Source organism: Liolophura sinensis, chromosome 11, assembly GCF_032854445.1.
Source record: "Liolophura sinensis isolate JHLJ2023 chromosome 11, CUHK_Ljap_v2, whole genome shotgun sequence".
NCBI lineage: Eukaryota > Metazoa > Mollusca > Polyplacophora > Chitonida > Chitonidae > Liolophura > Liolophura sinensis.
Genome location: NC_088305.1, coordinates 11,622,059 through 11,646,897, shown reverse-complemented (window position 1 = coordinate 11,646,897; position 24,839 = coordinate 11,622,059). Strand labels below are relative to the sequence as shown.

General features: G+C 40.2%; 2 protein-coding genes and 1 long non-coding RNA gene across 3 annotated transcripts; 2 read left to right on the top strand and 1 right to left on the bottom strand.

Moving 5' to 3' along the window:
* The first annotated feature begins 137 nt into the window (after positions 1–137).
* On the top strand, positions 138–1,900 carry LOC135478004 (methylthioribose-1-phosphate isomerase-like). Its single transcript, XM_064758254.1, is given in 2 exon segments — positions 138–164; positions 166–1,900. Coding segments are annotated over 2 exon segments (1,101 nt in total). The 3' UTR covers positions 1,240–1,900.
* Positions 1,901–8,311: 6,411 nt separating this feature from the next.
* LOC135478083 (uncharacterized) lies at positions 8,312–13,480 on the top strand (the record flags this gene model as incomplete). Its single annotated transcript, XM_064758353.1, has 5 exons — positions 8,312–8,345; positions 8,982–9,562; positions 10,159–10,399; positions 11,462–11,790; positions 13,448–13,480. Coding segments are annotated over 5 exons (1,218 nt in total), but the record flags the coding sequence as incomplete, so codon positions are not given.
* A 4,191-nt stretch (positions 13,481–17,671) lies between these two features.
* Positions 17,672–23,588, bottom strand: LOC135477998 (uncharacterized). Its single transcript, XR_010445242.1, has 3 exons — positions 23,441–23,588; positions 18,888–18,948; positions 17,672–17,809 (listed from the first exon to the last, which is right to left on the bottom strand). It is a non-coding gene; the product is annotated as an uncharacterized LOC135477998 (long non-coding RNA).
* Positions 23,589–24,839: the final 1,251 nt, after the last annotated feature.

Below are 24,839 nucleotides of genomic sequence, written 5' to 3'. Positions count from 1 at the left end.
ATACTTACATATGTACATACTCCATGACAATCAGATATTATTGAGTACAACATTAAACCTAATAAATAAAAAAAAAGGAAAAATAAAAAATAAATAAATGATTAAATGTTTTTTTTCCTTTATTCTGCAGAAGCATCATGGAGTTGGAGGCAATCCGATATGAGGCGGGGAAAGCTGGACATACTGGACCAGCTTTTGCTGCCCCATGACACTGACTACATCGAAGTACAGAATGTAGACCAAGGTTGGAATGTTATTAAAAAAATGCAGGTACGTGGAGCGCCAGCCATTGCCATTGTGGGCAGTTTGAGCTTAGCAGTAGAACTCAATATTACAGAGTTCAAATCCAAGGAGAAGCTTTCTGCATTTGTGAGCAAAAAGATGGACTATCTGGTGACAGCCAGACCGACAGCAGTAAATATGACTGAGGCAGCAGAGAGACTGAAGAAAAAAGCTTCTATTCTGTGTGAAACTTCGAATCTTACAGTTGAGGATATGAAAGAGAACTTGATAAAAACCATAGAGGATATGCTGGCGAAAGACATCAATGATAACAAGGCCATTGGGAACTATGGTGCAGAAGCCATTTTGAATCACCATGGCAACACACCTGTGCGTATTCTTACGCACTGTAACACGGGTTCCTTGGCAACGGCAGGCTACGGGACTGCCCTGGGGGTGGCGAGGTCCCTCCATGAAAAAGGAATGCTGGAACACGTTTACTGTACAGAGACCCGCCCGTACAACCAGGGCGCCCGTCTGACGGCGTACGAAATCGTGCATGAGAAGATGGCGGGCACGCTCATCTGCGACAGCGCTGTGGCACTCCTAATGCAGCAGCGTAACATATCAGCAGTTGTCGTAGGCGCTGATCGGGTTGTCTCCAACGGAGACACTGCAAACAAAATCGGAACTTACCAGTTGGCAGTTGTGGCCAAGTATCATGATGTTCCTTTTTTTGTGGCGGCTCCTAGCGCATCCATTGATCGCAATCTGGACTCTGGAGACCAGGTGAAAATAGAGGAACGGCCGCATCACGAGATGAAGGAGCATAAGGGCATCCCTATTGCTGCTTCAGAGATTGACTGCTGGAACCCTGTCTTTGATGTGACCCCGCACGACCTCATTACAGGCGGGATCATAACAGAGGTCGGGATATTCAGACCGGCTGACCTCAAGGCTGGGATCACAAGGGCACTGGATGGGATCCAGGAACCAAAGATAAGCAAGAACAGTTAACTGATCTGCAATAGTTGACAGTAAAATCAGCAGTATGATCAGATCGTTCTGTTCAGCTAGTTCACCAAAGTCAAAACTGTCTCAAATACCAGATCAGTATGGTTACGACCTTCCATCATTGTATTAATTAGACTCATAAATTACGAAATTAAATACAATTATGAATTATGCTGTCTTTGACACATGCTTTGTAGAAAAATTGAAGAAAGCTGGGAGTGTATGTTACCCATGCTGTGCATTTATTATACATCTATGTAAGTAATAGCTGATGTAATGGTGCTCAGTCTGACCTCCGCCTGACCCTAATCTGGCTCAGTCTGACCTCCACCTTGCCCCACGGTGACCGAGTCTGACCTCGACCTGGCCCCACTCTGGCTTAATCTGACCTCCACCTGCCCTCACTCTGGCTCAGTGTGACCTCTACCTGGCCTCACTCTGGCTCAGTCTGACCTCCACCTGGCCCCACTCTGGCTCATTCTGACCTCCACCTGGCCTCACTCTGGCCGTCTTACCACCACCTGGCCTCACTCTGGCTCAGTATTACCTTCACCTGGCCCCACTCTGGCTCATTCTGACCGCCACCTGGCCCCCCTATGGCTTAGTATGACCTCCACCTGACACCCCCCCCCCCCCTCTGGCTCATTCTGACCTCCACCTGACACCCCCCCCCCCCCTCCCGGCTCATTCTGACCTCCACCTGGTCCCACTCTGGCTCATTTTGACCTCCACCTGGCCTCACTCTGGCTCAGTCTTACCTTCACCTGGCCCCCCTCTGGTTCATTCTGATCATACCTGGCCCCACACTGGCTCATTCTGAACTGTGCCTGGCCTCATACTGGTTTATTCTGACGTCCACATGGCGCCACACTGGCTCATTCTGACTTCCAAAAACATAGTTCGAGCCTCACGATTACAAATTTTAAATGGCTGGAATACCTGTAAATATGGTTTACCCATTCAGGCTTTGACGTGTCTACACTACGTATGACTTAAGGAATCAGAGTACATATTGAATATGTGGGCAGGTTCAAGGTGAAATTGTCAGCATTAGGTCAAAGGATAGTGAGCCTAAGCTCTGTATATGTAGGCAGTCAGTGGTCTGTACCACTTGGATGTTGCATTTTGCTGACAAGATGTGGTTACTTTACTAGCATATAATTTTGGTAATCGGTAGGAGACACGTTGTGCAGAAATGTGTATACCTCCTCTCCCCTCTTCTTAACAGCTTGTGGGGCCTTGGTGACAAGCGATTGATGAAGCTAGTGTCGACTGTTTTTTTTTGTTTTTTTTACAAACTGTACACTAAACCTTCTTTAATAATTTACAGATAAAATGATTGCTTTTCACTATTGACAGTTTTTTTGTGTAAATAAAGATAAATGGATTCTATATGCTTACTTTCAATGATGATGTACATGTAACTAAGTTGCACATGTAAATTTACAAGATTTCTTTATTTAGTAGTTATAAATTTACATTGTTAATGAGTAAAAAAAAAACACAATTTATATCTAATAATGCTGAATATTTAGTGCCTATTTATGTTTGAAGGGAAATTGAAAATTTGACAGTAGCGTTTATACTATAGAAATATTAGTGTAAATTATGATTGATTTTGTATTGGATTTATTCAATATTATATACTCTTTTTTGCTGTAAATCTGGCATATTGTAGTACTACTGCGATAAACAAGGGATACAACTTGGCTTTAACCATTAACAGTCATTTCCCAGTTCCATGTGATCAACCTAAGTAACCCAGAATACTGTTAAATTAAAATTGGTACATTGATATTCTGATTTGTTTGTCGCTATTTTTTTTCAAACGACCCAGGACACATCTTACCCTAGCTTACACCAAATACACGAGTTATTCTGTATATAGATAATGTTATGGTTAAAGGTATACATGAAATGGTTATTATTACATTATTACATAATATGCACTTTAGGATGTATCCCAATATATGAAAGTACAAACAAGCTTCTCGTGCGTACAATTTATACTACAGTTTTCTTAAGCCCCCAGCGGTCAGTCAGGAAATTCGGTGGATGCATTCGTGACGTGAACAAATCAGTAGGAAAAAGAGCTCGAATTACCCGCGCTCAGCTCAGACACATTGTCATACAGTTAATAGATGATGTCATTTCCATAAAATTCCTACCTCTTACAGAAGGTTAGCATGACATAGAAGGGTTATTAACAGATATTAAATATGACTTAACAGCTAAAATGCATGTAACTTGTTTCACTTTGTTGACATAACTGTTTTCATTTTTCTTAAAAAAGTAATCTTTGTTTTTTGAGTTACTTGTCATGTGTCTTTCAAAGGAAAAGACAAGGACAGACCAAACGTACATATACATCGATGAAGTGTCCCACATAAAGTTTAAAAAGCATTAAATTTTGTGAAGTCCCTTAAACGGGATATCCCAGTTCAAAATTGACAAATTCGCCCAAAGAAAATCGAAAGCGCCGCCATGTTTATCAGTTTTAACCAACCAAGCAAGACTCATTTTTATAACCCTAGAACGCACCTGTTTCACATGATGTCACGCGGACACTGTTTTGATATATTTATTTATTTATTTATTTATTTATTTATTTCATTGGTGTTTTATGCCGTACTCAAGAATATTTCACTTACAGGACGGCGGCCAGCATTGTGGTGGGAGGAAACCGGACAGAGCTCGGGGGAAACCCCTGATAATCCGCAGGTTGGTGCAAGACCTTCCTACGTACGACCGGAGAGGAAACCAGGATGCCGTATCAAGTATGTAGCAGGAGAAATCAACAGTAGCTCATCAGGAAGGTGAACTACAAAGGTTTCTAATTGGAACACTTAGTCACGGGGTGCCGCTGTCGTATTAAAGAAATAATCATGAGTAGGGCGTAAATCACCAGTCAAATACATAAATAAATGACGAGTATAGGATACATCCGTAACTACTGAAGAGGCTGACAGAACACACAGTGGAGTTAGAAGACCGTGACATTGAAAGTTTGGTCGAAACAGATGCTGTTCTGAATACTGGAAAATAATATATTTTAATTAACTGCTATATATATTTAATTTAATTGTAATCTGATACAACAGAAATGTTGTTACACGCTCTGAGTGTATACGTATGACCTTAACCTGACATTTTAGTTATTTTAATTCTCCCTATTACTACTCATAAATTTTTAGTATATCTCTGTTATATGAAGTAAGTTTGTATAAGCCTACTGCTGCTAGAAGGGATGAAATGTGACAAGGCAGTAACAACAATAATAGCCAATAAGACATAAGTGGGATTCGAAGTCTTGAGCCAGCTGTGCAGGTGTTTAACTCTAAATTACAGTTAACTTTTGTGTAAAAGAGTTACAAGACTCATCTCTGCAAGAGTGCTTTCTGTCGTCTGTTGGTAGCCTAAAGGGAGCCTGCGCAGATGTAAGGTTATTTTACGCGTGGTCAAATTCATGACTTGTTATATGAAGTTTACACATTTTTTGGCTTTATATATGTATATGCATGTATGCTTGAGGTTTTACGACGCGCTTAACAATTTTTAACATTTTAACAAATTACGACAAGGAGTCGTAAGGTGTGTACATATACTCTATCTTCTTTTTGTTGTGGTATGACCAGTCCTTCCCGCCAATGTGAAGCCGCCACTTAGATACATGTATCGTATCTAATACCAGATATGATGACACCCCGCCCAGTCACATTATATATGCTAACACCGTGTCAACCAGGTCGGTTTCTTTGCTCTAACCTCTCATTGCTTAGTGCCAAGCGAGGCAGCAAAATGAATACCATTTGTACAGCCTTTGGTAAGACCTGACCTGGCCAAATTTGATCCCAGTCTTACCCAGGTATCCCGACTTCGAGTGAGTGAGTGAGTGAGTGAGTGAGTGCTTGGGGTTTAACGTCGTACTCAACAATTTTTCAGTCATATGACGACGAAGGAATCATTAGGGTGCATGTACGGTGCATGTGCCTCCATCCGCAGGACGGATTTCCACGGCTCTTTTATTTAGTGCTGCTTCACTGAGACGACTTACACTGAGACAAAGGCAAGTAAGCCGCCCCGCCCGAGCCATTATACTGATACGGGTCAACCAGTCGTTGCACTATCCCCTTCATGCTGAACGCCAAGCGAGGAAGTTACAACTTCCTCTTTTAAAGTCTTAGGTGTGACTCGATCAAGGATTGATCCTGGATCTACCGGTCCCGAAGCGGACGCTCTACCAACTGTGCTATCCGGGCCGGTTCCCAACTTCGAGGCGGACGCTCTAACCATTAGCCCACCGAAGCGGTTTTTGGCTTAAAAGTGTACAAGTTTACACTGCAGTTTATACTGTGTTATAACCACTATTAAGAGAGAACACTTTACGGTTGTCGGTACTTTAAACAAAGACGCAAAGAAATACAGCATACAGATTCACATTTGTTGTCAAAGAAATCGCGGGGTTTTTTGTTTCGTTTTTTTTAAATCAGTGTCATTTCTATATTGACTTATTTTCATTCCTTGATCTATCGAAAATATCCGTACATGCCGACGGTAGATCCAGGATCAATCCTGGGGCGGGTCACACCAAAGACCTTAAAAGAGGAACCATTTCCTCGCTTGTCGTTCAGCATTAAAGGGATAGTGCAACGCCTGGTTGCCCCGTATCAGTATAATGGCTCGGGTGGGGCAACTTACTTGCCTTCGGTAAGTCGCGTAAGTAAAGCAATACTGGATAAAATGCGGTGTAAATCCGCCCTGCAACAAGGGAGCACTTTACATGCACTCAAAGGACTCTTTTGTCGTCATATGACTGAAAAATTGTGAAGTATGGCGTTAAAACCCAAGCACTCACTCACTCACTGGTGAATTTTACAGAATTAATTAATTGGTAACCACATACAGATAGGAAACATTGGCTGGGCTGAATTTACTGCATTAAAAAATTAATCGTACGCCCTATCGCAGCCTTTTTCAGCTCCAGCTTTTGTTTTTTCTTCCAACCGAGGGCATATCCACGCCCACAAATCATCAACAGTAAATCATGGCCTAGAAAGCATAGGCCCTATCCTAAGATAAACGGAGGCGTCCACGCTGCGAATGCCACCCGCGAACAATAACACATGTGAACCAGAAATGACAATCCAGATCTATAATCGCAAGATCAATTTCTAAAACAATACTCAACACAAATAGCTAAGAATATACGCAAAAATATTAAGATGGAGTCGAGGTAAGCCAAGCAATAAACGGTTTCAGCCATGCCAGAAAGCGAGTGTACGTGATAATTTACTCGTGTATATGAGAAATAGAAAGAGGTCTGCATGATTTAGTATGCATGTCATTGTACGTCTTCGCACATAACTAGATCAGTTTTAAGTACTGGTCATTTTATATATGTTTTTATATATTCACTGTTTCATAAAGATTATTTTAAGCTGTTCACTGTTACGCTATGACTAGATACTGTATAAATAAATATATGCAGATATCGGACATCAGAAGACCCTTAGCGACAAGAGGGATTATTAGAAATCATCGTCATACATTCTGCGTCAAAAACAGCCATCGAGCTGAATATTATAGCCAAGAATTATATACGTTTAAACTAAGAAACGTTTACCACCTTAAAATGGTATAGGGAATTACGCCCGTCATAAACCACGTGGGCGTAGGAAGGAACTGTACCGGTGAGGAGTTTGCAAAGTGACAGCCTCGATTTCACATTGTTTACAAATGGCGGCGTGCTGCCCGAACACGTTCCTGGTGCTGGTCATGCTCATCTTCGTCGCGTAAATATTCATCAAGATAAGGAAAAATGTCCATGAAGAGCCAAAAAAAGCCACGAGGGATGGGAGTTGTGGCAAAAGATAAAGTGAAGGCTGAAGTTAAAGAGAAGGTATCACAGTTTTACCTGCGACTTGCACTTAAAACAGTTGCTTTCGAACTTTTGGTGTTAATCTTTTCGAAGTCCTATTTTTCATATATTTATGATGTCTTTTATAAATCTGGTCAAGGATTTCAGACTGCTACTGCTGGCCAGGGGAAGTGCTGGCCAGGGGAGTTTTCTGTGGTGTCATTATTTGTTGCAATTGACTCAGTTATTAAGCTGTCAATTGTGAACTTGCAGTGAAGAGCAACCATTCTTTGAAAATGACGTCATAACTCATACGGTATAGTCATAATTAAGGCCAAAAAAGCATCGACAACCTTACAACGCCCTCTTGGGGTCCTCTGTGACCAGCTGCCGTCTGCCGACTAATATGGTATTAGTGAATGTGCTTGAACAAGGGGTGAAGAACCAATGAAATACATAAATAAATAACCGGCCCCGATAGCACAGCTGGTAAAGAGACTACTTCGTGAGCATTAGATCTAGGGTCAATCCTGGGTTGAATCACACCTAAGACCTTAAAAGAGGAAGTTGTAACTTCCTCGCTTGGCATTCAGCATGAAGGGGATGGTGCAACGACTGGTTGACACATATCGGTATAATGGCTTGAGCGGGACAACTTACTTTCCTTTGGTAAGGGGTCTGATTGAAGGAGCACTAGATAAAAGAGAGGTGGAAATCCGTCCTGCAACAAGGAGGCACATTACATGCACTCTAAGGATTCTTTTGTCGTCACATGACTGTTCGTGACGTTAAACTCCAAGCACTCACTCACTCATAAATAAATACAACACCCTGGGACTTTTTTCCGCTCTGGTTTAGCTGTAGCTGAACACATTCAGGTGATTTGTCAGATATAGGCTGTTAGAGAGCTGAAGTGTCTTAATTTTTAGATATATAGCACAGAAACATCATTTAAGGAAATAAACAGTATGATCAGGTAGGTAGCACATGTAGAATCTTACCACTGAACAAAATTGTGGACTACTTTGAACCACAGTCATCAATTTTTCATTCACATATTGCCCATGTTAAAGTTAATTATTAAATAGTTTTTATTTAATAATGATTCTTGTAAAGTTATCTGTCTTACCTCGTTAATAGGTAAGAGAGATTCGTTTAAGACAACAGAACTGGATGAGACAAAGAGAGGAACATCGTGGTCAAACCTCAGAAGCCAAGTTTTCACCTGGCAGTAAAGTACAATCAGCATCAGGTGAGCACTGATATTACAATAAAACTTGTATAATTATGTTTACTAAGTAAACTTAATTTTAGGCATTTTTCACCATTCTTCTATATTATTTTTTTTCGATATGAAACTTTCTTTTAGTTTATTGAATGACCTAAATTCCGTCCATGGCAAAAATTACTGATTAACAAAATGAAGATGTCATCATGCTTTCCCAACATATGGTTTAATAAATCTCAAATTGAAGTTTAACTATGATCACCGGCCATACGTAGGAAGGTCTGTCAGCGACCTGCGCATGGTTATGGGTTTCCCCCGGCCTCTGCCCGGTTTCCTCCCACCATAATGCTGGCTGCCATCATATAAGTGAAATATTCTTGAGTACGGGGTAAAACATCAATCAAATAAATAAATAAATAAACAATCATCACCTATTGACACAATCAGAACAACAGAGATACAGGAGTAAAAATAAGATATTTCAAGCTCTCATTGTGAGGACATCATTGTTTTAATATTTTGAGCTCTTAAAAATGAATGACCAAGCATTTTGACCCTTTATGTTGGCTGCATTTTTTTTTTACATAGATACTGTACCTCATTATTAGTGTTTAAGACTTTGACTGCCATTTACATCCATTAATTTCACTTATTTAATAGTTCAGTCAGTCCATCCAGCATCCAGTCTTTCTAATTGTGACAAAGGCTCAAATGAACGAAGCGTTAGCCATGTTGAGGGTAATGTGAGTCCGTCATCTTCACCGGAGATTCATCCCCGGGGGAAGTTTAAGTCATGGCTCTCTGCAAGAGCATCCAACTCTGGCAGGGGTAATAGCGAGAGAGGTGTTCTCCACAGCAAGACAATTACTCATCCAGAAGGAGGGGAGACAAATCTGTTGATGTTAGATAGTGCCAGGAGTGTGGAGTGCGCAACCCCTGACCCCGAGTGGAGCAGAGACCAAGTGCTAGGGCCTGCAAGTACGAGCAGATCAGACCAGACAAAATGCTCTTTGACCAGTGGGCGAAATGAAGTTGAGAATATACTGTTACCAGATCAATTTGAGACATTAGCTGACAAAATCATATCTAGAGTGAAGCAAGACCTGGATTTGAACTCTAAACCCTGTAGACACTTTTATGAAAACAAAGCAGCAAACAGGACAACTACTCAAGAGCAGAATCCAGCCAACAACTCCTCTGGGATGACCAGTCACAACTGCCCTTTATGTCGGCAAGTCATGGTATGATTATCTTCATTCATTCACAAAATTTTTGTCTGAATTCGCCTGAAGCCTGAAATATGTACCAATGTTGCCATGTGACGTGTAAAGTTATATCTTTGGGTCAGTTAAAATTTTGACAACACTATTTATTTATTTATTTATTTGAGTGGTGTGTTATGTCGTACTCAAGAATATTTCACTTACACGACAGCGACCAGCATTATGGTGGTAGGAAACCCACGACCATCCGCAGGTTGCTGACAGACCTTACTACGTACGACTGGCGAGGAAGCCAGCATGAGCTGGAAACTCACAGCAACTGCATTAGTGATTCACAACACTAAGGCATGTATGTAAAAGCATCCCACATCAGTATGATGGTGTACAAACCCTCACACATTGAAGAAGTAAATAACATACCTGTTGTATATACAGTTGTATAGGCTTTGGAGCAAAATCATGGCTAGTGCAGTTTTCATGTATAAACAATAATTTTAGCTGGCATTTTCAGAAAAAAAGGATAATATCTCAGTTTTGTACATGAAGAAAAGAAAAAACATTTTTGTTTTGATGTAAATCAGTTGGATTCAGTTAATGTTTTTTGTATTGCACAGCTGTCCCCAGACCAGATACCCATGTTGCTGAGCCCTTGTGGTCACAGCCTGTGTGGTCAGTGTGTGAAGGGGAGGGAACTCTGCCCATGCTGTAACAACCCCATCTCCTCCATAATGGCCAACATAATGTTACAGCAGATCATAGACAGCTTCTATCAGGGGAAAGCAAAAGTGAAAGTGAATGAACCAGAGCACACCAGGCAGTACCAGTCCAGTTTGTACACAGAGAACAACTGTATACGTAAGTATTGTAAATGACCTAAAATTTCACCCCATGAATATTTAAACTGCATATCTGGCCTGATTAATACAGAGTCTGTTGATCTTAGAACTTTTTGAAGTTAGTTTGGAAGGTATATGATATCCTATTGAAAAAAATGTAAATTTTGGCTCCAAAAGTAATATTTTGTGATGTTAATTTGCATGTAAACGAATGCATTTTGTTGGCAAACCTTTAAGTCATTTATACTCCATGTGAACAGGTCATAACACCATTACAGTGTAATGATCAAGCAGACAAATTGCTGCTGTTTGTATCCTTGGACTAACCCTTGACGAGTGAGGTCACAGGTTCAAATCCAGTTCTGGCAGGAGGTTTGTCATGTTTCAGGCAGGATGCAGAGATTTACTCCAGCATTTAATTTTCCTCCTGTGGCCCATTTACCAGACCACTGTGGAATCATTTAAATGTCATTAAATGACGAGTACAATTATATAATTGCATAACTCAGGAACCGGTTGTTCCAATTTGTATTAAAAGTTAAACCTGGCTTAATATCACTTTTGACCAAGTACAAAACTGATGGGACTTTAGGCCAGACTAAAGATAATATCAAGCTTATTAAACTGCGCTACTGATAAACTTTTGAACAAAGGGGACCTGTTATGTAATACCAAAGTCCTCCATGTATTTTGGAATAATTTGGGATAATAGTGTGGGGAAGCATTCATGAATGTTGAGTATTGGTAAGTTACGTAAACGTAATGTATGTGTGTTATTTTATCCTGCATCAGACAAAATATTTTGCTGTTTATTGGACAGTAAGGATCACATGGGAGATATGTATATTCCCCTATCCTGCAGCTGAAGTTATATGTGTCTGCTGACTAGGTTGTCTCCCTTTATTCGGTTTATTCGGTCATACTTTTAAGAACATGCCATCAAAATATGACTGAAATAATAGGTAGCTTATACCACAAGCAAGCGGAGGGTGTTTTTATTGTGCTGTTTTGGTCTTTGTTAACTTTTTTCCCTTAAGACACATTAATGGCTAAATGTGATTTTGTTTGATTGATTTTTCAGATGCTGGCATGAAGTACAGAGAGAAGTACAGCAATCTGAGAACACGACACGAGGTGCTAATGTCTGAGCGTTCAACCATACACAAGGATCTTAACGAATTATCCCAGGAGACAGAGAAGGAGATGAAACAGTTACGGAACATTGAAAATGCAGAGGATAAACTGACCAATGAGATCGCCAGGATACAGACACAGCTGAATGACCTTAGAGGTCACAAGGAAGAGTACAAGGTCAAAGTGACAGAGCTGGAGGCACGGAGTGAAGAGAGGAGGAAGAAACTGAGCTTGTTGGAGGAGATTGTGCGTGGTGTACAGATGGAGATGGAGAAGGTAAGTTACCAATTCAAATGTTGGGAAACCGCTTCAGTGGCTTAATGTTCAGAGTGTCCGCGTCAAAGTCGAGAGGCCTAGGATCAAATCCGGGATGGGTCATATCAGTAATTTTAAATATGGTCCTTGTTGCCTCTTCATTTAATGCTCAGCCCCGAAAGGTTACATTTTGAATGGGTGGGGGTGTCATGTCTGGTGTCTCCGGCACGATACTACAGTGGCAGCCGCACCTTGGCATATATTCGCCCTGCCATGAGAACACACAGTATATGCACACCCACACTTAAGTACGACATAAAAATCCAAGCATACATACATACAAGTGTTGGGATTTGTAAAGGTGAGATGGTTGTCACGTGGTAGATATTGAATGTCAGTTCATTGAGTAATCTGCTTTTTCGCGATGAGCATCCGAGAAGCGGGCTGTTTGTTTTGTATTGAAAACTTTGTCAAAGTTTGGGGGTTTCTCCATTGCTAAAATTTCCTGCTGTCTTAACAGTCCAGCACATGAAAATTTTGTGTTGAAAACTTTGTCAAAGTTTGGGGGTTTCTGTAGCACAAAAACTACCTGCTGTCTTAACAATCCAGCACATTAAGGTTTTGTGTTGAAAACTTTGTCAAAGTTTGGGGGTTTTTTAAGGCCTAAACCTACCTTCTATCTTAGCAACCCAGCACATTAAGGTTTTGTGTTGAAATCTTTGTCAAGGTTTGAGGGGTTTTTAAGGCCTAAACCTACCTTCTATCTTAGCAGCCCAGCATATTGAGGTTTTGTGTTGAAATCTTTGTCAAGGTTTGAGGGGTTTTTAAGGCCTAAACCTACCTTCTATCTTAGCAACCCAGCACATTAAGGTTTTGTGTTGAAATCTTTGTCAAGGTTTGAGGGGTTTTTAAGGCCTAAACCTACCTTCTATCTTAGCAGCCCAGCATATTAAGGTTTTGTGTTGAAATCTTTGTCAAGGTTTGAGGGGTTTTTAAGGCCTAAACCTACCTTCTATCTTAGCAACCCAGCACATTAAGGTTTTGTGTTAAAAATTTTGTCAAGGTTTTGATGTTTCTCCAGCGCTAAATCTATTAGCTCTCTCAACAATCAAGAATATTAAAGTTTTGTGTTGAAGACTTTGTCAGAGTTTGAGGGTTTTTCCAGCCCTAAACTTACATGCTATCTGAACAATTAACCACCCTAAGATTTTGTGTAGAAACTTTGTCAGAGTTTGGGGGTTTCTTAAGGCCTAAACTTACCTTCTATCTTAACACTTCAGCACATTAAGGTTTTGTGTTGAATCCTTTGTGAGAGTTCAGGTGTTTCTCCAGCCCTAGCCTACATGTAGCTTCTATATTAACAACCCAGTACATTAAGGTTTTGTGTTTAATTCTTTGTGAGAGTTTTGGGGGTTTCTGAAAGTCTAATCCTACCTTCCATCATAGCAATCCAGCACATAAAGGTTTGGGGGTTTCTCCAGCCCTAAACATACCTGCTCTCCTTTCTTTCCAGTAACCCTTATCTTACCGAAAGCTTTACATCAGTAAGTTTCCCAGTCTGAGATATGTTCCTTAACCTAGCCACTGTGGGTAAATAAAGTGCTTTCTAACTACAGTAATGCCAATATAGCTGATTATTTATGGCTGTTTATTCTGGGTTTTTTTTTGTATTTTGAAGGTATTGCTGTTGGCAGAAGAAACGGGACAGTGACATGGTCAAGGGACCTCAATGTTCTATTGATAAGTGGAGAATGAAACTACATGCAAAAGCATTTAATTCAGCCAAAGCAGCATTTGATATTTGATTGTGGGTCTGCCCTCTCATCGGGACTCAGTTGAAGAGTAAAAGAATTTAAGAGACCTCCATCTCCTAGTGGTTTGTGTGCTAGTGCAGTAAAATGACCTAGGAACCTCTCACCAATGCGGTTGCTGTCTTTTCCAACTGTACAAGGGAAGGTCAGCCAGCAAAATGCAGGTGGTTGCGAGTTTCCTCACAGGCTCTGCCGTGTTTTCTCCCACCATAATGCCAAGAATGCTGCCTTCTGTCGTATAAGTGATATATTCTTGAGTATGGAGTAAAACTCTAATCAGATAAGTAAATAGATAAGTAATCCATGGATACTGACTTTTCATTGGCACGTTATAACCAAAGCAGAAAAGATAGTGACTTTTCATTGCCATGTTGTAACCAAAACAGAAGAGATAGTGACTTTTCATTGGCTCATTGTAACCAAACAGAAGAGATAATTGACTTTTCATTGGCTCATTGGAACCAAAACAGAAAAGATGATACGGTGTTCAAAGTGAATTATATACTAATGCCACAAAGAAATAGCAAGTATTTGTGATTTTAAATCAAAGTTTATTGCATAATAAATACAAGTTCATGTGTTGATGATTTGTGAAGCCATCTTTTTTACTACAGTCCTTTCACTTTTGTAGCAAAAGCAACAGTTAATAAAGGCCACAGTGGTAATGGATGTTACCATGGTAGTTAAGTATACAAGTTGATGCATGTTGCCATGACAGTAATGTGTATAAGTCCGTGCATGTTGCCATGGTGGTTAAGTATACAAGTCCGTGCGTGTTGCCATGGTAGCAACGTATGCATGTCAGTGGTAACATGCACAAGTTGATGTTGCGCAAGTTGTATTACGTGTGATTTTTCTAAACTATACCCAGAAAGAGTTGATGTGTACATGTGTATTTTGAGGAAGACGTGAAATTATTGATTTTTGTGACAAGTGTGCGTAGTTAATATAGACACACCACATGATCACAGGGACTTGAATCAAGGCTTGCCTACGTCAGGCGCGTCATATACATGCGTATAGTTATAGGTGGTTATATATATATGCAAGGATGAGAATTTTCAACTGATTATCTGATTTTGATTTTAAGGGAAATCAGGATTTTCAAAGAATCTAATCTTTGACCAAATTGGCCGAAATTAACCACTTAACTAACGGGGGTCAACTAATTATAAAAATTCAGCTAATTTTGATGGAAATATTCTTTTGCTATTATGTGATGCATATGTCCTTGTATAAGACGTAGCTGACGTAACCAAGCCATGCTTCAACTTCCTGGGCCTGAGATGGGATGCCAGGGCCTAGGTGTACTGTGTAGATGTGCATGTATATCACACGTATGGTTGCTCTGACGCTCATGTCTAGGATTCATCTGACAGCTCGAGTAATAGTTGTGTGAATTCTGAAATACAGAAAAAAAAAAGAAGTGTTAAGTATTATTCCGCACAAATCTCAAAACCAGTGTGTCACATACACGAAGGGTTCAAATCCAGCTGTGGACAGGGAATTTGTAGATTCCTCTACTCTCATTGTTCATGGGGCCTTGTAGTTGTAAATAAAAGGTTGATTGAGGCGATGTTTGACGATGTGATAACTGGCCTTCGTGATAATAAGCAATCGACGACGCTGGTATGGCCTTTTGCGAAGTCTAACCTTCGCTGAAAACTGCTCGTCTTCCACCAAAAGTATGTGAAAGAACGTGGGAAAGTTCGTCGGTAACGTGCCAAACGTCGATGGTTTGCCTTCCACTCCAACACTGCGGTTTTCCTCCACACATAAAACTAACCAGCATCTTACTAGTGGAAAATTCTAGTTACTGTATACACTAATGCATTATTTATATACCATTATACTTGCATACTGATGTTGTACACCATGCGCACACGTGATACTCAGTGTATATAGAAGGTGTTTTTAAGAACAGTAGTTTACATACCCTTGTCTGCATTAAAGGATGTATAATCTAATGAAGTACTCAGCACTTTGCTGCCTCCATGTTGTCTTTGATCTGCGGAATTTAGTAACCGATCAGCTTTAGCCTTTCTTACGTTGCTCTGCGTAAATGTTAATTCAAATACATTCATGCTTCGATTCAGACCTAAAATTTCGCCCAAAAGTGTGCAATTTAGAGGCAAATAAATGGTAAATGTTGTTACAATTGGGGCTGAAACATACACTCTTCAATGTTATCATCTTATCTGCCAATCAAACCCAACACTCTCACCTCCCCCTCCAAACAGAAAAAGGCAAAAAAATTGCCTTCAAAGAACAGAACTCTCAGAATTGGGCGAAACTTAGACATGGGCAAAATTTTAGGTCATCAATCGTATTTTTACAAGTCATGGGCAAAATTTAGGTCGTTGGTCGTATTTTAAAATTCATAGTGGAAAAGGTCTGAAATATTCTACCTTGAATGTTGATTTTGCCATCACCATTCTTGTCAACCAGTTGGAACATCTCTTCGATGTCTTCTGCGGACATGGGGTTATCTCCCTTGCTGAGAGCCTCTCGCAGTTCCGCCTCTGCAACGAATCCATCCTTGTTGCGATCGAAATGATTAAACGCGTCAAGAAGATCTTGTTTCTGTGTCTCTGCAGACTTGAGTGGATTCTCGGTGATGAATTTTCGAAACTCATCTAAGGTTATTAACATCGTCATCTGTCACATTAGAGAACAAAGACAAGAAAATGAATCGGTGACCTTAAAGGTAAAACGCCCCATTTATATGAAGTACCCTAATTCCTCAACCTTTTCAGCCACCTCTGCAACCAATATTTTGAAATAATCGAGAGACCTATGGAGTGTAGAGAAATACTGCCATCTGCCACAAACAGTGGGATATTTCTGTATGGAAGTTCTATTGAGGACACGTCACTGGCATACCTTGTCTACCAGTGGCGTTCCTGTGGTAAAGAAATAAATCGGCGACATTGAAACGTGGCCTACCATAAGGAAACATGGACATGACTGAAGTAATTTTTGATTGATTGATTGATTGACTTGTGCTGAAATGTTTTTACAGATATATACATGACGGACGGTCAGGGTTATGGGTGGCAGCGTTACCACGGGTATGGAAAACTGGAAAAGTTATGGAAAACGAAGACAGTCATTCCATGCCATGAAAAGTATTGGATTTTTTATATGCGTATATATGGGTACGGTAAAATGTGCACTATTACTGTTGTTTGCCGATAGCATGCGCATGTAGACCAGTTTGTGAAATCTGGCGATGCATTCGGTAATGCTTCATAGATTGTGACATGATCGTGACATGATGGTACCATCATGAAAAAACGGCTGTTGGTCAATGGATCGTGAATTTGAAAAAAAAAACACTAATAGTAGTTTGAAATAGTTCAAAAAGATTATCTTGATTTTCAAATACAGAAAGAGTCTGAAATTGGGTTGGAGGAAACCGGGAATGTCTGGAGTAAATGACTGACCTTCGTAAGGTACACCCAACAAAACAGCCGGAACAGCAAGAAGTTGATTCGAAACCCACGATTTCATTGGTCAAGGGCCAGTTAGTTCCAGCGCGCCCACGCTTTTAATCATCTAATCCAGCGAGGCTACTAAATATTTTGAAAAGAGCGCTATACACAAAACAAACTAAATATAGAAGTCACTCTAAGAGCCCAAAATTCACTCTCGACTAAATTTACAAGCCTCCCAATTGCAAACAAGGGGACAATACTCGATCTGGATTTCTTCTTTGACTGCCAGCAGTGATGAATTATTTAATAAGTTCCTCAACTCCTATATACATGCATATCATTATCAAAATTTCATGGATTCGCCATTAACCCAAGGCCAAGCTATGCAGAACATTTCCTGCAAATCCTTGCACATTTTTCTGTATAAAGTTGCTGAAAAACAGATAAACGCCGGTAAAAACATATAATCTCCTTATAGCGGAGCTAACGAACCTGGGGACAGCTGCTCATAAGAGCATTAGAGTTAATCCAATCTTAAATCTTGATACCATTCTTATTCTTTTGCAAAGTAAATCACACATTGGTCTGGACTAACGTTATTACTGGACAGAAGCCCTAATACACTTGTGAACAACTGGGCCGACTTACTGTTCCTGTCCATGGCCTTGAGCCCCTCGGCCACCTCTTCGTCGGTGGGATTCTGCCCTAGCCCTCTCAAGACCAGCACCAATTCGGACGCTTCGATATAACCGTTGCCATTCTTATCGATTTTTTGGAAAATTTCCTTGATCTCTGTAGCGATAAAAGTCACAGATGGCTTTACTAAACCAAAAGGTGCTATGATTTTTTATTTTTTTTTTTTTTGCCTTTCAGGTTTCTTGTTGATGGTAATGGTACGCAGTTTTTTTTTTGGTGGGGGGGGGGGAGGAGAGTTAAAAGACAAAACGATTATTTTTAACGATATGTAAAAGATATGTCTTTTAATTAGACACCTGATAATGTTCTTCCAGACGCGAGCTTAAAAAAAAACATACATGTTTTCCTATGTTCACAGTCAAGTCTTGGACAATGCAGCAGTTATTTTAATCGCTACAAAGCATTTCAACAATTAAATAAATCACAATTATAAGCACAAAAACGCTATAGTAATCCCGCTCTGTTAGATAATTTGCTGGCAGTGTACAGTTGATCCACGGGCTTGTATTTCTACTAACAGTAATCGTTTGATTAATTACGGTTAATGGAACCAACTGCCTTTCACTTCGTGCTTTTCGCGCATAGGTGACCAAGAGGAAAGACCCATGGTGTGCGTGAAACCTTTTATTTTTTTTCTCTGACCAAGTATTTTTTATTGATGTGATAGGTTTGAAACACCAAGTGTCGCATGTACTCAATGCGTCAAAAATCAAGAACTTGCTCGGCTGGTCAAATGAACTTCGGATTTGCTGGTACTCCATTGTCCCCTTGGCACTGTACCATATAGTCCACAAAAACACACTTCAACACAACTCCTATGTGATAGAATATCATATCACCTATTTGTCACCAAGATATCCTAAAGCAAAACAATGCCAAGGTGAGCGAGAAAGTGCACCGTATTTGTTGATTCATGACATAGTGAACTTTGCTTGATGCTCTGCTTGTTCAAGTTTAAACAAAACTAGTCTCATCAAAGAGGTGGTGTGGTAACTTTTCCCGCGCGATCTCGACTTAAGTTCAAGTCATATTAACCGTTGGTCTCACGAGTACTACATCACCCGTTGGCCCACACGGCGTCATTGTAAAAGCAGCAGTGATGATGGAATAACACTGTGCAGGAAAATGAAAGGTTTCCTCGTAGAGAAAAGTTTACAAACGCATCCGAACAAACCTTCTTCCAGCTGCTCGGGCAAATCTTCTGTTGTCGTCTCAGTTACTTCGTTTTCGTCAGCCTGGATTGGGAAAAGGATTGAAATATGATAAAAGACTTACTGTAACAGAAGAGAGAGTACAACCAAAGTAAAATACTCAAAATGGCATGTAATATTTAAAGAATGCAAAATTAAAAGGCCGGATTTGACGGGTTACTTTGACCATTATGCCAACAATCACGCGCAATGTTGTCGCTGCTCTGGTTTTAGTCTCCATGCTGTATTTTATTTTTTTATATTGCATTCCTACACACACTAGGATTCTGCGGATGAGCTAATCATTCCCGATGGTCCCTTTGTTTTGTTTTTATATTATTGTTTATAATTCTAGACCAGTGACGTCCAATAAACTGCAAATAACAAGAGGCTGGATTTGACCGGTTACGTGTGACCATTTTGCCAATTATCACACAGTCGTCACTGCTCTGGGTTTACTCTCTATATGCAGGGCCCAGTTGTTCTAAAGTGTGATAGCTAATACTGGTGTTAACTCCTACTTTATACTTGAAATTTTGGCAAAACTCAGCAATCAAAACAGTTCTCCAAAGTCAAGGTCAAACAGGAACAGTTTCAGTTTATATATTCGATATACTGGTACACAATTTTTACTGTACAGTTTTTGATGTACTGGAACATCAAAGTACAAAATTGCAGACTTGGCTTAAAACTAAATCTTCTTGAGTACGGCGTAAAACACCGATCAAATAAATAAATAAATAAATAAATAAAACTAAATCTGGTATAAAGTCCTAAACCAGTTTTGAACAACCGGCCTTGTAGCTTTACATCTTAGGACAAGCTCGTACGCTGCCCATTTTTTATTTGCTTTGACTGACCGAAAGGTCAACAGCTTTGTGACAGTGACTGACTTTCTCTTTTCCTTTCACATCTAAGATTACCCTTTCTTTGTACGTGACTGCCTAACTGGCCCCGTTCGACAAAAGCAATAGCACTTGTAACACGCATAGTGTTATGAGCGAATATGTATGCTCAACTCTGTATGAAGTATTTCTTTATGAGCCCTGATGTCTATTACTTTACGCGTTCTACGCCCATTGAAGTGGGAATGATTTCACGGGTGTTGACGAGGTGCATGCTGGGACTTGCAGCAGTGTTAAATCAGGTCTGTTGCTTGTCTTTACACATTACCGCAGCCGGGTTTGCCTATAATTTACTCCGGTGCAAGCAGTAAGCCAATATGCATTGCATGCACAGGACCGTCTATTTAATGAAGTTTGATCTACTTCTTATCTTACAGCTTAATCTATTCATTAATCGAAATTTGGAAAATGAAAGCTATAGCGAGTATATCTTAGGCATGGATGTTACGGTTGTCGCTGATTGGTCAGTGTATTGAAGGGTGTTGGGGTGGGGCGGTGGTTGGGGTGGGTGGTCTAACGACATGTATGTGATATCTGTGATTGATTGGTGAGCTGACTGGAAAGTTTAATTATATGTGAACCAGGTAGATGATTTCCGATCAGAATAGCTGGTGATGTCGGGGATAGCAGGGACTGGGGTATACATGGGTTATAAACAAGCTGATATTCCGTTCATAGGCCTTATACCTCGCTCAAAGACAATTTGGACATGTTAGCCATATAATATGTATCCTTTCCTACATTGATCCATTGGTTGTGAATAATGAATCAGCCAGATGCTGGATTCCCACGACTTAGTCAAGTCGTAAGTGAGCCAAGCCTACCATGTAACCGTATATGATTACTCTGAGAAGTCCCGCCAACCATAACGTTAATTATCGCGCACAAGGCGTAACCTTTTCCCGTGACATACAGCGGCGTGTAACTAGATGACAGGTATATCGTACAGCGCCCTGACAGTTATACCGTACAACGATATGATTGGTATATCGTGGAACAGCCTAATGTGTACACAGTATAACGATATGGTAGATATAGCTTACAGCGACATGACAGGTATACCGTACAACGATATGACAGGTACGACAGATATACCGTACAGCGACGTGACAGGTATACCGTACAACGACATGGCAGGTATACCTTACAGCGACATGACAGGTATACATTACAGCGACATGACAGGTATACCGTACAGCGACATGACAGGTATACGGTACAGCAACATGACAGGTATACATTACAGCGACATGACAGTTATACCGCACAGCGAGATGACAGGTATACCGTACAGCGAGATATGACAGGTGTACCTTACTGCGACATGACAGTTATACCGTATAGCGAGATGACAGGTATACCGTACAGCGAGATGACAGGCATACATTACTGCGACATGACAGTTATACCGTACAGTGGCATGAAAGGTATACCGTACAGCGATATGTCAGTTATACCGTATTGTGACATGACTTGTATACCGTACAAAGGCATGACAGGTATACCGTACAGCGACATGACAGGTATACCCTACAATGACATGACAGGTATACCGTACAGGGAGATGTCAGGTATACATTACAGCGACATAACAGTTATACCGTACAGCGACATGACAAGTATATACCGTACAGGAATATGACAGGTGTACCGTGCAGCGACATGGTAGGTAGGCCTATACAGTCGTCTTTAGAGAGTAACGCCTTGTATGACTGAGCCAACGTGGGCATCGTTTTTGTCACTGAAGTTTAAGTCGTTCGAAACTGAAACATGCACATATGAAAACGGTTGAAAAATGGGCTTTAATTGGTAATTATATGTAGGTCGCAAATGAAACGTTAAACAAGAACTCAGGTATATTCAACATACTTCCGAAAAAATGTATTCCTATTGTTATCGTAGATATATTGCACAATTGGCAATCCGGCAACCATGACTTCACAAGCACATCATCACCTTTGTATCTATGTATTTACCAAAAATTTGAACTGCATGTGGGCTTACTATTTACATACTTGGTTACCATGGCAAACTGGTAAATGGACAAAATGTATAAAGTAAGATGAGACAGACCCGATCTCTTTATGCATTTTTCTAGAAGTATGTAGAAGTAAAACTTCGCATACAAATCGACTGGCGTTGTAACCTGTGCACGGTCCAAGTCACACCTAGCTTTAAATAGGAAGAAAATGGCGCCCTGGTTATCATGGCAACCGCGGAAATGGACAAATGTGAAGCGCAGCACATTGTCACATCTGTATCTGTGTACATCTACCAAAAATTAAATCTGTAACTTGTGCACGGATATTTATTTATTTATTTATTTATTTGATGTTTTCCGCTGTACTCGAGAATATTTCACTTACACGACGGCGGCCAGCATTATGGTGGGAGGAAACCAGGCAGAGCCCAGAGAATCCCACGACAATCCGCAGGTTTCTGTCAGACCTTCCCACTTATGGGTGCACGGATATGGATGGACGGACTTACCACAATATGACTCGCCTGAAGTTGGACGTGTAAAAATGAACAGTGAATATAATGATCATGTTTCACTGTACAAATGTTATCATTAACAAAATTTTGTAGGTCTGACAGCAACCTGCAGATGGTCGTTGGTTTCGAATTATGTGATTCCCTCTTACGAAGAAACTTTGAATTATATAATATTAAGAATGGAATGGCGTCAAAGGCTTTGTTATGTATACAGGGTCAGGCGTAAATAGAGTTGAGGCTTATAGATTTGTGCTCAGAAACAAACTTTGAATTACTCTCCCGAACAATGGACGCATAAACAGTACATGTTGGTTACACCAGATGTTTGTTCTTTTATCACTTGGAGTCATGACTAAATAAGCTTTGGGGCCAGGCTGTTCAAAACTGGTTGAAGACTTGATACCAGATTTAACTTTAAGTCAAGTCAATTAACAATTTTGTTCTCAGCCTCAAAAGAATTGTGTGCTAGTATATTAAATATGAATTAAAACTGTTGCTGTTTGACTTTGGAGAATTGCATTGGCTGCTGAGTTTGGCTAACATTTTAAGCTAAAATAAGACTTAATACTAGTATTAGCTCACTTGGCTGAAAGCATTTATGAATGTTTTGAGTTAGCCAGGGCTAATGTTTACCATAGATTTTTCGTTGTTCTTTTTCTAGTTTTGATACGTAGTTTAGTTAAGTTTTGTTACATTGTTTGGTTTAGTTTTGTTACATTGTGGATATTAGCGATGTAACAACGAATTATCCCACCAACCTCTGTTGGTCTGTATCTATAAAAGACAAGAAACAAACTTTTGCTTAAGTCATGGAATGAAACTGGGCTAACTGAACTGCTGAAAATGACAGTGTATTAGATTAACTAGCAATCTTTGTACAAAACAGATTTTTAGTGGTGAAAATTCAACCGTTACTTTTTGTTTGGCACCCTATATATAAATTAGATTCGAATATGTTAAGGTCTGTCAGCAACCTGCGGATGGTCGTGGGTTTCCCTTCGGGTTCTGCCTGGTTTTCTCCCACCATAATGCTCGGCTCGGTGGTATAAGTGAAATATTCTTGAGTACGGCGTAAATCACCGATGAAATAAATAAATATAAATCAGATCAGAAAAATCATCGATCAGTTTTCTTACCATAGTGATGGAAGGTTGAAATCCACTAATCCGATACGATCTCCCACGGGGGCGTTGTAATACCGACGCAGAGCTCGAGCTGTGGGCTGTACGGATATGGTTAATCCCCGTGAGTAGAGATACAAACAGTTACTACCGGGCTTAACGACGGCTTGATCAGTGCTTATGGAGGAAATGTTGTGTTATGCAGCTCCTTGGTGACGATCGGTAAGGTGATCGGACTCGTCCTGCATGGACTGACCCCGTTAGCACCAACCCACCCAGCTTGTTCTCCATTGACATGCGCTACTGTACGTAATTCACCCACCTTTTCGAACGTTGCCACAGTTGATTCATGTAACCATAAACATGACTAATGTTTGATATGCTGGCATTGCATGGTTAAAGCATACTATTATATCTGTAGGACACACGAGGTGCGGGTTCAAAACCCGGTGTTGGACAGAGAATTTGTAGAATACTGTTTGTAGGGCCTTCATGACAATGAGCTCGGGATGACGCTTGTGTGGACGCCCGCGCAGTCTATCGTTCGTTGAAGACCATTCATCTTTAACCCATAAGGCGTATATATGTGTACCACACGTGTGAAAGTTCGCCAGTAACTTACCAAAGGCGAATGGTTTATCGTTTTGGATCCTCCAAGATATAAAACTATTAGTAAATAATTATTTCAAGTCGATAGTGGCAAGATAAGTGTTCATTTTCTGGATGGAAAACGATACTTTTCGGTGTAGGCCTACAATGCTTTTTGGTGTAGGGGCAAAACAGTGCAGTACCATTACGGAGCCTTATAGGTAATTATTACTTTTTGGGTGTAAAAGTCTGAACTACATTATTTGGTGTTCGCCAGAATTTGTATGCCCTTTTATGCATGAAATCAGTGCATATCGCCAACCGAAAAAGCCTTTATGATTTTCTATGCTAAAGTAAAACCGGTTTCCACTAACGGATTCGTGATCATACATCTGTAGAAAAGCGCCTTATATTCTCTTAAAATGGAAATGTTATAGGCCTATATAAACTTAATAATATAATATAATGTTAACTCCAACATTTTGGAAGAGGTGCGTAAAAAGGGAATTAAACACTTTACAAAAGAGTGGGAGGTGTTGAAAATTAAACACTTTACAAAATAATTAGAAAATGTCGTCATTTAACAGTCTTACGCCCTGTAGCTTTTAATTGTTGCGTCCCGAATAAAAAATGTTGAAAAATCTTGTAATCTGATATTATTATGTTACAACCAGAGACAAACCGTACGCGACCAACCATAATTATAAGAATTATTTAGTTTGCTGATTGGTATTTTATGCCGTACTAAAGAACATTTCCCTTATACGATGGCGCCATCATTGTGATGTACCTGTTATGTGTCTCTAGTGTGTCTGTGGTGTGCTCT